Source organism: Lissotriton helveticus, chromosome 7 (genome assembly GCF_964261635.1).
Source record: "Lissotriton helveticus chromosome 7, aLisHel1.1, whole genome shotgun sequence".
Classification (NCBI taxonomy): Eukaryota; Metazoa; Chordata; class Amphibia; order Caudata; family Salamandridae; genus Lissotriton; species Lissotriton helveticus.
In genome coordinates this window covers 1559758462-1559774962 of record NC_136068.1, presented here as the reverse complement: position 1 = coordinate 1559774962, position 16501 = coordinate 1559758462, and the positions used below count along the sequence as shown (strand labels likewise).

The window sequence follows — 16501 nt, the reverse complement described above, 5'->3', positions numbered from 1 at the left end:
ATTTATAGTTACCATCCCTTTGTAAGGGACCACAGTGGTCCAGGTAAACACAGGATAATGGTTTATCTGAGATTAGAAGGGGCGTCTGTGCTGGTCGTTTCACTGTTGATACTTTCATTCTATGACATATTTCACATTCTAGAACATAGGCCCACATGCATCAAGCATTTTTGTAGTCGCAAACGGTGCGATTCCTTAAAATCGGCCGTTTGCGAATGCAAAAGTGCTTTTTGGGATGCATGAAGCAATTTTAGAATTCGTAATATTTTTGCGAGTTCTAAAATTGCGGGTGCTTTTAAGAAGTCGCAGATGTGCGACTTCTTAAAAGCAATGCATCATTAGTTTGACAAGTGGAAATTCGCAATTAGGGTTCCAAATTTACCGAGTGGTTGAACCACTCGGTAAATTTGGAAAAAGTGTTTAAAATGCTTAAAATGTTTTTTTTCAACATTCATGTTTCACACTCACATGTCCTTAGGACATGTGTGTGTGACACATGATGCGAAAAATACATTTCAGGGATGCATGGGGGGGTCCTTTGGACCCCCCCCTGCACCCATGAAATTTTCAAAGTGCCACTCGCAATTCCCATTGACTCCTATGGGCCTTTTGGCCCATAGGAATCAATGGGAATTGCGAAAATTAACTTAAGAATTCGGTATTCATTTGGGATTCGGTAAAAATTGCGATTTTTACCGAATCACAAATGAATACCGAAAATAATGATGCATAGCATTTTGCACTTCTTAATTTGCGATTCCTTATTTTTCGCAAATTAGGAAGTGCAAAATGTCACAATGATGCATGTGGGCCATAGTTCCTTGTTTGTCTTCTCATTTGTGGCCACCAGTATCTTTGTTTTAATAATGATACTGTGTCTGAAACGCCAGCATGTACAGAAGCAAGCCCTTCGTGTGCCGCTATAATGAGCCCTAACCTATGTTCCATGTTTGGAATTGCCCTATCCCCCACTCCAGGGATTCGAGCAAACGGAACATTATTTGCATCAGTTATGTATGAGTACTTTACTGGAAAGCCTTTCGGGAGTGTTTCTATCGCATCTTTTTCTGTAGCGCTGACAGCCTGTAATATTTCGCTGTCTATTTTTGTTTTTGACCGAGTTATAGCAGCTACGGAAGCCATTTGCACTGCTGCCTTCGCTGCTTCGTCAGCCAATGAATTCCCTGCAACGTGAACGCCATCACGTTGATGACTCAGTGTATGTATCACGTGAGTCTTTTGTAGTTCTTTTTGAAAAAGAACTATTTGTTCCCAAAGCATTTTATGTTTGATTGTGCCCCCTTTTGCATCTTTAAAACCATTCTGAACCCAGATCTGCAAATATTCATTGTAAGATTGGACGCAGTAGTACGAATCGCACACAATAAGTGTGGGGAATTCTCGGTATTTTCAAGCGCCATCTTGAATGCCAGTAGTTCTGCTCTTTGAGCTGTACAGTCTCCTAGAGATTGCGTTTTAGTGACCACTAGTTTAAATTTTCCTTCGTGCCAGCGACCTTTAACGATCGCGCACGCAGCACTGTAAGCTTGCTTACCCCCCACTGTGGGTTGTGCTGATCCGTCTGTATATATTATACAGCCGTAGTCTTCTAGAGGCAGAATTTCGGTCGGCGGAGGACATTCAAATTCATATTGGAGAAATTCTTGTGTTTTTAAATTGGGATCAAATTCGTATACCACGTCTGTTGCAGCAAGAGAGTTAGCCCACTGTATCCATCTTGGATGGAGTGCTTTAGCATTCGGAATGCTTGCCTTTGTTACCGCCTCTAGGGCTGGTATCGGTGTCACGATGATTATTCGTTTACCCTGTGCTAGGGCCCGCTCCTTTGCTACAGCAGTCTGTACCGCGGTCAGAATTTTTTCCGTTGGGCTAAATTTCATTTCAGCTTTTGTGTACAAATGTGATTTGTATGCTATTGGTACCTTCTCTCCCTCATTAGAGGTCAGGTATGTGAATCCGCATCTTCCTGGGATGACTCGAATCACAAGGTTTCGTGTGTTGTCACGTGTTTGTAATTTTGTTTTAACTAACATATCTGTTTGTAAAGATCTCAAAATTTCGGTGTGTTTTTGAGTCCAATTGATTCATTTAAAATCTGGTTTTATTAGATCATAGAGAGGTTTAATTCTCTCTGCATAATTTATAATGTAAGTTCTACCAAAATTCAGGAAGCCTAGAATTGATTGTAGGTTTTTTAGTGTTCTTGGTGCTTGGATTACAGCACATTTCTCTAGGAAATTGTCAGCCAGGCTTTTGCCTTCACTTGATAGTTCATATCCTAAAAATAGGACTGTTAGATGGGCAATTCTTGACTTTTTAAAGTTGAATTTGTAACCCTCTGCTGCAAACCCAAGTATTATGGTGTTCACTCTCTTCAAGTGAGTATCCAAGTCATCGTCTGTTAGATAGATGTCGTCGACATAAGATAATGCCTCGTCATCATAGGTTTGTAGTAACTCTGTTACCCTCGCTGAGAATAATCCTGGGCTGTTCTTGAACCCCTGGGGCAAACGACAGAAATTCTTTTGCGTGCCATTTATTGAGAACGCCGTCAAATATCTGCTCTCTGGTGCTATATTTTGACAAAAGAAACCATTAGAAATGTCTAAGGTTGTTTTGTATTTTTTGCGCACTATGTTATTCATTAGTGCAGCACTGTGCGAGTTTTGTACTGCAAATGTTTTGCAACATGAGTTAAGGTGTCTGTAGTCCAAAACAAGACAATATGAATTGTCTGGCTTGGAGACAGGAAACAAAGGGTTGTTCATTTGTGAGGTGCAAGTTTCAATCACCCCCTGGTATTCAAGTTGATCTAGGATCTCTTTTACCTGTTTTTTAGCTTCTTGCTTAATCGGGTACTGCCTCTGGGCAGTAGGTTGTGATTTTAACTGGATTTTGTGAGGAGGAGAGTCCTCATCCCATCCCACATGATTTTTATATAAGGCAGGGGCTTGAGCTACTGCCCACTTTCTTGCAAGTGTATATTTTTTATGAATAGGAACATGGTTTGAGAAGGCAGGCATAATTATTTCTTCGCCATGTGGGCATTCCCTGACAAACTCTGGAGGCCAGTCCTGTTCAGCTAGAAGGATGTCATAGCCCTTGGACAAATTATCCCAAAATAGTCCCCTTATTTTTCTAGTCTTATCCCCCTCTATACGCAATGTTATTTCATATATTTTATGAGGTTTGCTAACTCTGGTATCTGCAGTTTCCACCTGAATGTATTCATTCGTGTCCACTGTCTCCAGATGATTCATAAGGACTTTGCGAGCTATGCTCACTTCTGCTGCGCTGTCTAGCATTGTAATTTTTTATTCAGATGAGCAGGTTCTTTGTCTTTGGACTTGACGTGCTCTTTCCTTTGTTCTGATCGTCCTCTTCTTTCCGATTTCTGCGAGGAAGTCTGAAAAGATTGAGAGGGACGTGTATCAATATCTTGATATCTATCATGTTTCTTTATATTATCCCCATTTCTAAGGTTGTATTTTTTCACAGAGGGCTCCCGTTGGGGAGATTTGCGTCCTTGGTCGGGAGATCTTTCTCTCTGCCAAGGAGACCTTCCTCTGGACTGGAATCTTTTTTCTTTAGTATTGGATTGTTTATTTCCATTCCAGCTCTTTTTTTGATTATTTAAATTATTTTTTATAAATACCTTTTCAGGACTTTCAACTAGTTGGGGTTTCACTGGTATTCCACCCAAACTATCTCTTCCTAGTTCTTCATAGGATTTTTCTATGATTCTGGCAATTTCAGATTGTTGGTCTGCTATATTTGTCTCTTTTAACCTCTGGCGAATCGCCACATTTGCTGCTTCTCCCTTTATGTTGGCTAATAATATTGCCGAGACCTGCTTGAAATCTTTCAGTAATTTCATACCGAGAGTTAAGGCGGGTTCTGGACCGTATTCATCTTGAATCTGTTTTAGCACATCTGGTATTACTGACATGGATGGTACACCATGTGTTTTTGTGTAAATGGAAGCAAAGACTGTTCCCCAAGTGTCACAGTCCTCCACATGTGGTGCGATTCCCATTGGAAGACAGATAGTCAGAATCCTATGTTTCTCAACAGGGGTGGTATCTGGAAACACCGCCTCTATTTGAGTTATTTTTTGTGCTAGCCAGAAAGGAATTTGTTCCCGTTTTGCGGGTACCTTACCTAGACAGGACTGTATGTTCTGTGGTGTAATTTTATTTGTGTTCCCCTGATGACTGGTCAGCTGTGGAATTTTAATTGCTAGTTGGATTGTTGAAGTCCGCATTACATATTGAACTAATTGTCTATGTATTTTTATTAATTGTTTTAGCTGTGTTAAAAGCTCTGGTGCAGGCATTTCTTCAATGTCTGGATGTGGTGTATATCCGGCTAGGACCGACCACGTTGCTCCTGGTCTACCTAGTGGACCGAGCCTGGTGATGTGATTATTATGTTTTAGGGCTCCATTAAACAAGAGCAGGTGCTCTTGGAATTTGAGGGTATTTCCACTTCCTCGAAAGGAGTGTACTCACTAGGAGGTTCCTCTATTTTGTAATAGTGGAAGTCCTTTGTTACAGCGTTTGCTGCTGGAAAGTTTATCCATGAATAGAATACCTCTGTCTGCCGATATTCGTGTGCCTCAATTACGAATATGACTGTACCACCTCTTGGTGTCAGTCCATTTTCTATAAGTTTTAGAGTTATAGATTTCCTTATGTTGACCGGGATGAGTATTGCATTTGGGTCAAATTTCAGCAGAGTATTGTCTGCTTCTAGGAGTTCAGCTGCTAGTCTAGCTGTCTCCCTTTCTTCTTCAGTTTCTGACATACTATTGTCAAGAAGATTATTTTATTTATTTGCAGATCAGGTTTCTATGGAAACAAAGATTAGATGCACAATATTTTGGAACAGTGTATCCTTCAACGTTGAATAAACCAAGAACCATACATAGGAGTTTCCTCCTGCGGGGTTTGGCGGATATGACCTTTTACCCACTCCAGACGTCTTTGGAGTATTATGGGAAAAAAGGGGTTCTGTGTGAAAAAGCACGACTGAGTTACTCTAATGTCTTGCGTTAGTTTTATCGCCTATCCAAACGTTGGGCGCCATGTAGTGTAGTTCCTATTATCCCAATAGGCTCTGCGCATTGGAATAATATCTTCAATAGTATAGACCTAGGGCAGAGGTTAACTAGGTCTTCTACCGACGATATTAGACTTAACGTTTTGTGTTTGCCAGCTAGCTCAGAGTTCACTAGAAACTTTCTCGAATAGGCAAGGAGGATTTTAACCTCCCTGGGTAGACAAGAAGGGATTTAGTTTCTGACAACCATAGAACATGACAACTTTGCTCTCCCCTAATCAAGAGTGTATCTCTAGAGTCGTGTGAAAACAATAGACAACTTATTTTACTCAGTCAGTACGTGCATTCTTAGTTTCACCAGTTTGTAGAGAAATAAGAGATGGGCGTGGTTCAATAAAAGATGTTATTTATTGATCAGTCTCTTTTCTCATACAAGAGAAATGAATCGCTATTATTGCAATACTTGTAGTTAAGTAAAGTGCATACAGTAGAGACAGAGCTATAAAATAATACTGTAAAAGCATTGATATGGTTTCTGAGCCATATGATACTTTAAAATGGATAAAATAGATACATACATATATACATTTGACTAATCATACTCAACTGGTGCTTCTAACCACGCCTACCCCAATGTACCTGACCTAAGCCTAGTACGTGGGCGGGAGTAGATAAGTAGCAGTTTAAGTTAAGTTTGTTTTGCCAAGGGACTGACTCGAGAATTCTCTGCAAGGGGTTATTCAGTTCTGTACCTGAGATCTAGAATGATGGAGGGCTGGTATCTCTTATCCCAGGTCTTGATATTCCAGCTGCCTGCGAGGGCTGCTTGGAAGCGCCGGAGCTGGATTTCTCGGCAGGAGAAAGGCAGCGTCTCGTTCTCAGCGCATCAGGAAGGCGGGGCAGCGTCTGTGGGCTTCGCTCTCTGCTGGGCTCCTCAGCACGTCTCGCTGCTCCGATCTCGTCACCACCGCATGTGTTTGCTTAAGGCAATGTCGGTAATATTTATACCTGAAAGGTGCCGAGATTGACGTAAGGATGGACATATATACGTCAATAAGGATGTCATATGAACGGGCTCGTTCGCACATTCTTTTGCTGAAGTTCTCGGTGAAATCAAAACAATGGCTATGGGAATTTCCCAGGTCGCTGTAGGTTTGATTTGTTTTGAGAACTCCGTATGCCTTATCAGGGGCTGGAGGAATATCGCTTGTCTAATTAGATGGCATGCGTTATGACCTAATCAGATAACGCGCTTCTGTGCCGTGGTGTGGCTTAATCAGATAACGGTTTTTGCACCGTTGGATGGCTGCTAGTTAATTATTAACCAAACCAGGGTCAGGAATAGGGGAATCGATACAGTACCTATAGGAATACATCACAACACTGCCAAACCCATGTGAGGACCGCCTGCTCTATAATGACTTATTTTGTCACTGGCAGCCATTTCCTTTGCTGATCCCACAGCTGTGCCTATAAAATAAGCACTGCAAAGGGAGCATCAAAAGAAGTTCCAGCATGGCATGCACTGAAAAGTCCATGTTGTGCCGGAACGTCTGTGCATGTCCACATGGAGGCACTTGTCTACAAGATGTGAGGCATAAAGGGGCCCTGCAGGCCCCCCTTTTGTCCCTCAATACCACTGTTTTCAAGGAGGAAAGACCTCCATGAAATCAGTGGTGGTGATGAAAGTCGTAATATTCTTGTTGAGAACGCAGCGGTCCCACCAAGTATTTAGATGCCCCTGGACCGCCGCACCACTGCCAGAGAACAGTCCCAATGTGGCACGACCACTAGGGTTGTAATGTGGTGGTCGCAAGACTGCCACCACCGTGCCACCACTAGTCTGGCCCACGAGGAGTCTGGCGGTATTTGTAATCTGGACCAAAGTGTCCTATGAGGGGCCTATGGGCCATTTGTACTGTCCCATTCACAAATCAGAGATGTGCCATTTTCACACCGATTAATTTATCAATTAGAATACAATTTGTGTTGTAATTTATGTACTAATAGGTCACATTTCAAACTGTTCACACAAAGGAGGTTGCATGACGGCCTGTCTAATGAATATTAAAGAGGCTATTCACAATGTGTGACCCCTGTAAATGCCAAGCAAGAAATTCTTCCCTACTCAGTTCCCAACCGCCCCCTCTCCCCAAGGCCACTGACGCAATTAACAAAGGGGCAGCTTATACTTTGCTAATCCATCAGCATCCACCTCCCAAACTCAGGGATTAGTAATTTATTTATTTATTTATTCATTCCATTTGTATGGCGCAACAGCTACCCTGAGGGTTTCCCGGCTCCTTGGATCCGTACATTACCAGGGGGTCATAAATTTCTAGTTTTTATTCTTGGTTGAAAAGCCATGCCTTGATACCTTTCCTACATTTTATGTAGTTGGCCTCTAGGCGCAGTGTGAGCGAGATAGAGTTCCACAGCACTGGCGCAAAGTATCCAAAGGAGCGTCCACCTAGTCGTGCTCGTTTGAATCTTGGGACAACAAACCTCTCCTGATGGATTGAACGGAGATTATGAGTCGGAATGTATTTACAGACCAGTTTGCAAAGGTATGCTGGTGCTTCCCCTATGTTTATTTTGAACATGTAACATAAAGCTTTAAATTTAGCTCTGTTGCCCATCTTGAGCCAATGTAGTTTACGTAAATGTTCCGATACATGCGCCCGCGCAGGTAGATGGAGAAGTATCCTGGCTGCCGCATTTTGGACGACCTGTAATCGGCGTGTGATTTCTTTTTTAGGACCTAAAAACAGAATGTTACCATAATCCAGCCTTGAACCAATCAAGGCCTGAACTACCGTTCTTTGCACCCCTTCAGGGAGTTTGCACAAAATGTTTCTCAGCCATTTGAGAATGGCGAAGCAGACTGAGGCTGTTTTAGCAGCCTGAGCGCGCATTGTCAATTTGTCATCAATTATTACTCCTAAATTACGGGCTGACGGAACTGCCGTCGGGGGAGGACCCATTTCAATAGGCCAGTGAACTGGTCCCCACAGATCTTTTTGTTCACCGAATATTAGCAGTTCGGTTTTATCTCCATTTAATTTAAATTTCTTGGAGTGCATCCATTTTGCCATGCTCTGTAATCCAGAGCGGAGAGAGGAGGGGCTCTTTTTATCAGTTGATGACAAGGAGAACACCAGTTGTGCATCGTCTGCATATGAAAAGATTGTAAGACCAAATCTTTCAGCTATGCTCGCTAGAGGGGTGATATAAATATTAAAACACAGCGGGCTCAGGATTGGCCCCTGTGGGACTCCATACGGGGAAGTTATAATATTGGAGGTGTTATTTTTGGAGAATACCTTCTATGATCTGTCTGCTAAGAAGTTTTCTAGCCACTTCAGTGCTGCGCCACTTACCGCTATTCCCACTAGGGTTTCAAGTAACGTTTCATGGGATATAGTGTCAAAGGCGGCCCTCAAGTCTAAAAGAATGAGTGCCACCGTGCCCCCATTGTCCAGCTTTTGACGGATGATTTCCGTAATTCCTAGTAAGGTGGATTCAGTCGAGTGCCCGGCTCTAAAATCCGACTGAGAGGGATGTAGTAGCTTCTTGGTGGTGATGTATTCCGCCAACTGCTTGTTTACATGTTTTTCTAAAATTTTCGAGAATAAGGGGAGAAGTGATACCGGTCTAAAATTAGAGAAGATCTCTGGGTCGCTGTTTGCTTTTTTCAGTAGCGGTACTACCATCGCGTGCTTCCATTTGGCTGGCATTATCGCTTCTCCTAATGACGTATTTAGCAGTAATCTAATGACATTTAATATGTCGGATCTAGTTGTTTAAAAACACCTGCTGGTATGGGATCATTAGGGGAGCCTGACTTAATGCTGTTAAGAGTTTCTACACATGTGTGCTGGTCTAAGGGTTGCCAGATTGTCAGTAAATTCCCAGAAGTGTCTACCAGCTCCCTAGCTCTCGGTTTTACAGTAGGGGAAGGGTAAGGACCTCATCTCCACTAAGGGTTGAGTAAATGTTGGCTATTTTATCATTAAAATATTTCGCGAGGCCATTGCATTGTGATGTGGACAGCGTTGGGGGTTCTGGTTGATGTGCAGCACCCGCTAAATCCTTTAGAACCTTGAATAAGGTTCCGCAGTTGTTTTGTGCCTCTAAGATGGTACTTTTGGTAAAATCTCCTTTTGTTATTTTGCATAACAGATGGTAGGCCTTCAAGGCTTGTTTGTAAGTTTCCTTGCTGTCCACATCATAGTATTTCCTCCATTGTCTCTCAAGCTTTTTACATTTGCTTTTTTCTGTTTTTAGCCTTTCGGAGAACCATGGGACTGGGGGTCTACCGGATTTCCGTTTATTCCTTGTAAGTGGAATAACTGTCTCTACAGCTTTGGCTAACCAGTGGGTAATTTTATCCTGATCCCTTATTTTAAGGTCATCTAGGTTTAGAATAGGCCTGGAATTCTTTTGCTGGGAATTCAAGTCGTCTATATTCAGTTTTTTCCAGTTTCTGAAATGAGAGTTCTCGGGCCTGTTCACAGCTTTATTATCTGGTAGCCTGATCTTAAATCTGATCAGATAATGGTCGGACCATGGTAAAGGTAATGCAGGCTCACATTTAAGGCCATCAAAGTTGGCAAAAATCGGGTCTAATTGATGGCCTGCTGTATGAGTGGCGCCTGTATTACATAGATGTACGTTAAGGGCTTCTAGGTTGGCTAGGAAGTTCAGAACCATGGGGCATGTACGGTCCTCGAAGTGCAAATTAAAATCTCCTAAAATCATGAAGATGGATGCTTCTAATAGCAAAGGGGTGATGTATTCAGGGAAGGCTGCCACCCATTCTCCGGTGGCTCCAGGAGGGCGATATATCAAGATTCCCATGAAAGTGGTTTGTGGTGACAGAGCAAGTTCAAAAAGACCGGCTTTACAATTGGCTAGCATTAGCTCTTCCCATTTACAAGAGTATTCTCTTTTGAAAATGATTCCTATACCTCCCCCAATTTGGTTCACCGTATCTCTTCTGACTAGGGTATAACTTGACGGTGGGGCTATAGCAATATCAGGATACGCACTGGCATTTAGCCAAGTTTCAGTCAGAAACAGAGCGTCCGGTTTGAGATCCATTATTAAGTTAAAAATATCCTCCATGTGTTTCGGAAGAGATCTGCAGTTTATGGTAATGAATGTGTAACTGATCAATGATTTGTCTTATCATTTTTAGTCACAAAAAATTTACTTTACCCATTCCAAACTGTAAATAGGAGAGAGTGCTCTTTTTGATGGACTTCCCAATTTGATAATCAGAAAACAAATGCCATTTTACAAGTCAGTATGACTTTTCCAACTTGTAAAATGGCTTTTGTACATTATGAAATGCATTTTGGGGTCGCAAAACTTGCAATATTTCCAATCACAAGGTTTGATATAGTGAAAGTTTATTTTTGTAAATCAGGCCCTAACTTCAGAAAGCACTGTTCAGAAGTCTTACAATTCCTTTCAGAGGGGATATTGAACTATAAACCAGGTCTTAAAGTGTCTCAGGGGCCACAATGAGCCTGTCCAGTCTTATAATGATCTGACCTTCCAAACTCCAATTTATTGACCCTGATGATCTCACACAGCTGTTGCCACAAGGGCCAATAGGCATTCTTCAAGGTCTCAAACATATATACACAGATTATGTGCTCACAACAGGTGCACACATCTCCGTCTTTTTATTGAGCAATGCACAAGATACAAAGTACAGTGTAGGTAAGAACAAAAAGGCCTGTACAATTGAAACATTGAAATGTCATCTCTTGAATGAAGACAACTCATTGTTGTTCATTTCTTTTTGTCTAGGTCAAACAGTAAAAAGCAAATATGAATCAGCTACTGACTGGGAACATCAGCAGAAAGACTTTCTTTCTCATATATGCTTTTGTTGCTCTTCTTGTGCTTTGCTTTGTGTTTTATTACTACCATAATACGAGTCAATGTACAACTGCTTACTCAGTCCACCATATTACCAGCTTCCATAAGGAACCTAATATTTTAAAGAATGAGTTGCATATCGTCGCTGATGGGGCATGGACTGTGAATTCCATTGGTCGTCTCGGAAATCAAATGGGTGAGTATGCAGTGCTATATGCTCTGGCCAAACTAAACGGGCATCCAGCTTATATATTACCAAGCATGTTTAATAGGCTAGCTCCGATTTTCAAGATAAGTCTGCCACAAGTGCATGAAGAAGTGGCCAACAAAATAAAGTGGACAACGTATTGGCTACATAACTGGATGTCTGAGGAGTACAAGAACATCAGTGGGAAGTATGTGAGGTTGGGTGGCTATTCTTGGTCTTGGACCTTCTACCATCACATTCGAGATGAGATCCTCAGAGAGTTCACATTCCATGACTTTATCAAGGAAGAGGCCAATCTGTACTTGGAGACATTAAAGGGCTCTCGGAAGAATGTAACATACATTGGGGTTCATGTTCGAAGAGGGGACTATCTTACAACAATGCCCATAATCTCGAAAGGGGTAGTAGCTGATAAAGGCTACTTAGAAAAAGCTATGAAATATTTTCGAGATAAATACGAGGAGCCTGTGTTTGTGGTGACAAGCAACGGGATGCAGTGGTGCAAGAAAAATATTAACAGCTCCAGAGGCGATGTCTACTTCTCCGGTGACAGCAATGAGACATCACCGGGGAAGGACTTTGCCCTCCTCGCCCACTGCAACCACACCATCATGACCATCGGCACCTTTGGAATTTGGGCAGGTTACCTTGCGGGCGGGGAGGTTATTTACCTTGACAACTACACTTTGCCTGATTCGCCAGTCCTCAAACGTTTCCACTATGATGCAGCATTCCTTCCAGAATGGATTGGCATCCCTGCTGACCTTTCACCTCTTCTGGCCAAAAAAACTTTAACCAGAGAGTGATTGTGTGCAGCTACTGATTGTAGAATGTCATTACATATTCAGTTCTCATGGCATTCCCCCTGAATATTTAACCTAGAATATCGAGGTATACATACATCAAGTAACAGTTTTAAGGCATGCTACAGACCCTTAGCTGGCACATTCTCTGGAAACTGTAATATGTCGTTTACAACCATGTTTCTTTAGCATTCTCTAATTTTGTTTGGAAAACAACATGTCGGCCCCCTGTTACAAGTTCTTGATTCACAAAACCTTTGGTGGCAGTCCGCGGACCGCCAGACTAGTGGTCCACCTGCTGCATTAGGACTGTGGTGGTTGGACACCCGAGGATCCACGATCCCTGGCAGTGGTGCTGCGGCCTGAGGACCTTAATATTCTGGTGGTGCTGCTGCGGCACACCAAGCATATTAGGGGTTGCCACACTTTTCACGGTCCTGCAACCTCATGGAAAGTGTGGTGGGGATGAATCAAAGCCTACGCACCATGGGGTGCATGCAAGAGGGCACATGTTGTGACCCCCCCATGTGCATGCAGCACCAGTTTCTGTAGGGTATGGACTTGATAGTCCATGCCCTGAAGGAATCACATTGCGGTGCCTTTGCAGTGGGACCACCAAAGAACTACCTTCCAGAGTAAAAATAAGTCATACTCTGTCGGGCAGTCTTCAAAAGCTTTGGATGTCTCTGAGCAGGGCGGCAGCGTGATGGTCCCACTACAAGACTGCCAAAGTCATAATAAGGACCATAGTATATTTAAATGAAGAAGGATGATTTTTGGAAGCTACTCCATTGCAGTAGCACCATATTGTTTATTTCGATTCAATATATATATGCTATTTTAAACTAGTAACAAGGTACTCTGACTACTTAACAATATTACGTTAACAATGCAGCACACATCAACAGCATAGCAAATTGGTAACGACAATGGACAAAATGTGGTTGATAATGTTTGTAGCGTGGACAGAATGGTATGTGGCTTTTAAGCTCTATGAAAGACATGTTACATTGTAAAATAATCAGAAGATTATGCCTGTATCAAAATAGTTTGTATAATACATCAATGTGTCAAACTGCTAAATCTGTTGCTGTAAATTTGAAGAATGTTTATATGGTTAGTCCAGTCCAGTCCAATATTTCTTTATTTCAGTTTTTCACCATAAAAGAAAAAGCACAGATATATACAAACTGGTTAAAAATAATTAAAAACAATTAAAAAGAGATAAAACAATTCATCTGAGATAATACTTTTTAAGTTAAAAAGATGAAAGGAAAGTCAGCCACAATCAGGCCCTTGGTTATGTGAAAACGCGAACACTATATGAGAATATGTATTCTATTTTAGAATTCTAAATACTACATTCAATGGGTTGTGGCTAGGTTTTTGCATAACCGTACCAACCATCTTTGTCTTATTGAGTGATATCCTGGTTAAAAAAAAGAACACATGAAGTTCAGACTCAACACACATGTTACAGGCTGGACACCCACTTGGTTTACCACCTGACTATTTACACGTAAAGGCACGCAGGGGGAGACAGCCGTGACGAAACTACGTATAATTTCCTGCCTGAAGCCGGGCGGATTACATCAAGACATGCTTCCCAGCTGCAAGTGTTGTTTACTTCCAGGAAGAGTGATGTGAGGGAGCCGTGAACTGGTTCTGTATGGAGTTTTGTGGATAATCCGCCCCAATAGCTGGTGTTTATTAATTTATGTGATATTATCAAGCAAGCTGTATCAGGGTTGTCCCATAGTTCTTTTGGGCCTATTTCATAAAGGCAAGGCCCTCCCTGATAAATAAAAGCCATGACAACTTTCCTGAACTGTGGAGTTTCAGGATATCCAATAGCTCTGATCTATACTCTGACAGTTTTAGTGTTACCCAGGGGCGCCGCCAAAAGAGTAATGGCCTGCAGCCAATTTCCTCAGCAATAGATCTCACCCAAGGTCCATATGTGGTAGAATCAAAGGGGAGCTTATCGGTAGTCTGAATAATTGTCTAAAGAAGTTGTTCTCAGTAGTGACCAGAGGCCTCTGGTTAGAGTGCCTCCAAAGTTCGGCCTCGTTTTTGGCAGCACTTCTGGCATGGGTTGTACATATATCCATGATCGGGCTCACTAGTTTGTGGAATGTTTTTCTGAAGAACTTAGCCAGGCCACCTGTAGTTTGTGTCAGTTTGAGTTTAGAATTGCTAATTTTGACCCCCAGGTCATGTTTTCAGTACGACTTAGACCTAAGTAATCGAATACAGGGACCTGCTCTAGAGGGATACCATTCATGTGCGGGTTGGAGCGTGTAGATTTGCTAGGGTTGAATATCATAAATTTAGTTTTGTTAATATTGATCTCTAATCCCCTGGTCCTACAAAACTCACAAAACCCATCTAAGATTCTTTGGGTACCCATTGGAGACTTGGAGAGGATAAGGGTTTCGTCTGCAAATATCATGGCAGGAATTTGCTTTTGCCTGATTTTAGGAGCATCGGTATCCTTACAAACTCTCAGTGCATCAATCAAACCATTGATGTATATACAGAACAAGGTGGGAGCAAGCACACATCCCTGTCTGACTCCCCTATTTACAGGGATGGGCTGCGTTAGTTCCCCATTTTTCCTGTATCTGATTTGGGCGTAATTTCCGGTATGTAACCTTCTCAGTATATTTAAAAGGTAAGGGGGAAGTCCCAGCTCGCTTAGGACTCTCCATAGAGCATCTCTGGGTGCCAAGTCAAATGCACTTTTGAGGTCAACAAAGACCAGATACAGGCTCCCCCTTCTGAGAAGTTGGAGCCTGAAGATCTGATCTATTGTTGATGTTTTCTCCCTAAAGCCAGCCTGCAAAGGGGTCAGGATCTTTTGTTCTTTCAGCCAGGATTGCAGATGATCTAAAAATACCCTGGCAAAGATTTTCTGTGAGACATCGATCAAGCTGATCTATAATTTGCGGGTGACAAAGGAGATCCCTTCTTATTTACCAGGATGATCCCAGCGCCTAACCAAGTTGCGGGAAGAGCCATTCCCTGTAAGATGGCGTTGAAGATCACCCAAAAGTAAGGGCCCCATATCTTAGGTTCAGCCCGATTGAGATCCCCTGGAATCTTATCCAAGCCGGCAGCCTTGCCAGGTACTATTTTATTTAGTAATTTCTGACTTCTGTCAGGGATATCTCAGGAGTGGGTATCTCAGGCCCCAAGGGACTTGGGGTTGCTAGGGTATGATTTCTCTCTGTGTCATCTTGTGAGGCGTAGAGGGCTAAGGAATGCTCTCTCCAACATATAGGTATTAAGTGGTACTTTTAAAGTTGCAGATTGTCTTATAGTTATATATTTAAGGTATTTAACAGTTACACATAAACGCATCGCTGTCAGAATATTGAGGTAACCAATATTCTTTGACACAAAAATCATGTAAAAAATATACTTCTAATGGTTTTTATAATGATAGGTACAAAAATATCAGAACTAAAACGTCAATTAACACTTATATCATCCAAAAACATCCAAAAATATTTTGTTTAAATATATATATATATATATATATATATATATATATATATATATATATATATATATATATATATATATATATATATATATATATATACACAGTTGAAAGTAGTATATATACATTTATATAACACAATTATTAAATATATATTTTACATTATATTAAATATATACTTTTCATTTACTACTATAAAAAGTATATATATATTTTAAATAAAGCATCCAATATACAAATGTATAAGACTTCAAGGCTGGCCTCAATTTACTAATCTCACTCCAAATAACGAAACAGTAGGGAAAGTGTTGGACTTCAGAGGGGTTACATTTTTTATTTCCACTCCAGTCTAAGGGGTGATGGACCCCCAAACCAACCCCCGGTTGTGGTGCGGTCCAGCCGCACTGGTGGTCTGACTGCCCTGTTTTACGCTGGGCAGTTGGAGCACCATGGTACTGCTGCTGACGCCATGAATCCACGATCTCTGGCGGTCTTTAAGTGATCTGAGGCCCATAATATGCTATCGGTACCACCAAGCATATTAGGAGTTTCCTCACCACCACAGTTTTCATGACAGTGAGCCCACCATGAAAAGTTTGGCGGTGAGGAAACAAAGTAGGCCCTTCAGGTCCCCCTGTTTCCTCTGCACCAGGGGATGCATGCAGAGGAGTATATAGGGTGCCCTTGTATACATGCATCCTCAGGTCCTGCAGGGCATGGTCGTAACAGTCCATGCTCTGCAGGAACATGCAATGGCATTCCCTTTGCAGTGTCTTGCTAAGGCTCACTAATGAGCCTTAGGACTGCACCACCGTGGCCAAGCGCCCGCAGGACTGCCTGGCCTGGATTACAGTCTGAATCGGGATGGCGGTTTGATTATGGCTTTGGCAGCGTGGCAGCCCTCTGCCATACTGCCAAAGTAACAATATGTCCCTTAGCAACAATGGGGAAAAAAATTAAACTTTGAGGGGTTACATTTATGATTCCTACTCCAGGTAGCGCGAAGGTAGG

At 42.0% G+C, this 16501-nt stretch overlaps 1 protein-coding gene across 1 annotated transcript in view; it reads left to right on the top strand.

The window, feature by feature from the left end:
- LOC144767539 (galactoside alpha-(1,2)-fucosyltransferase 2-like) overlaps positions 1-12130 on the top strand; it is a 201200-nt gene extending 189070 nt beyond the window's left edge. Inside the window, exon 4 of the mRNA XM_078650960.1 lies at positions 10903-12130. Within this exon, the coding sequence (XP_078507086.1) occupies positions 10924-11988 (1065 nt within the window). The 5' untranslated portion in view covers positions 10903-10923 and the 3' untranslated portion in view covers positions 11989-12130. The remainder of the gene's footprint in view (positions 1-10902) is intronic.
- The last annotated feature ends 4371 nt before the right edge of the window (positions 12131-16501 follow it).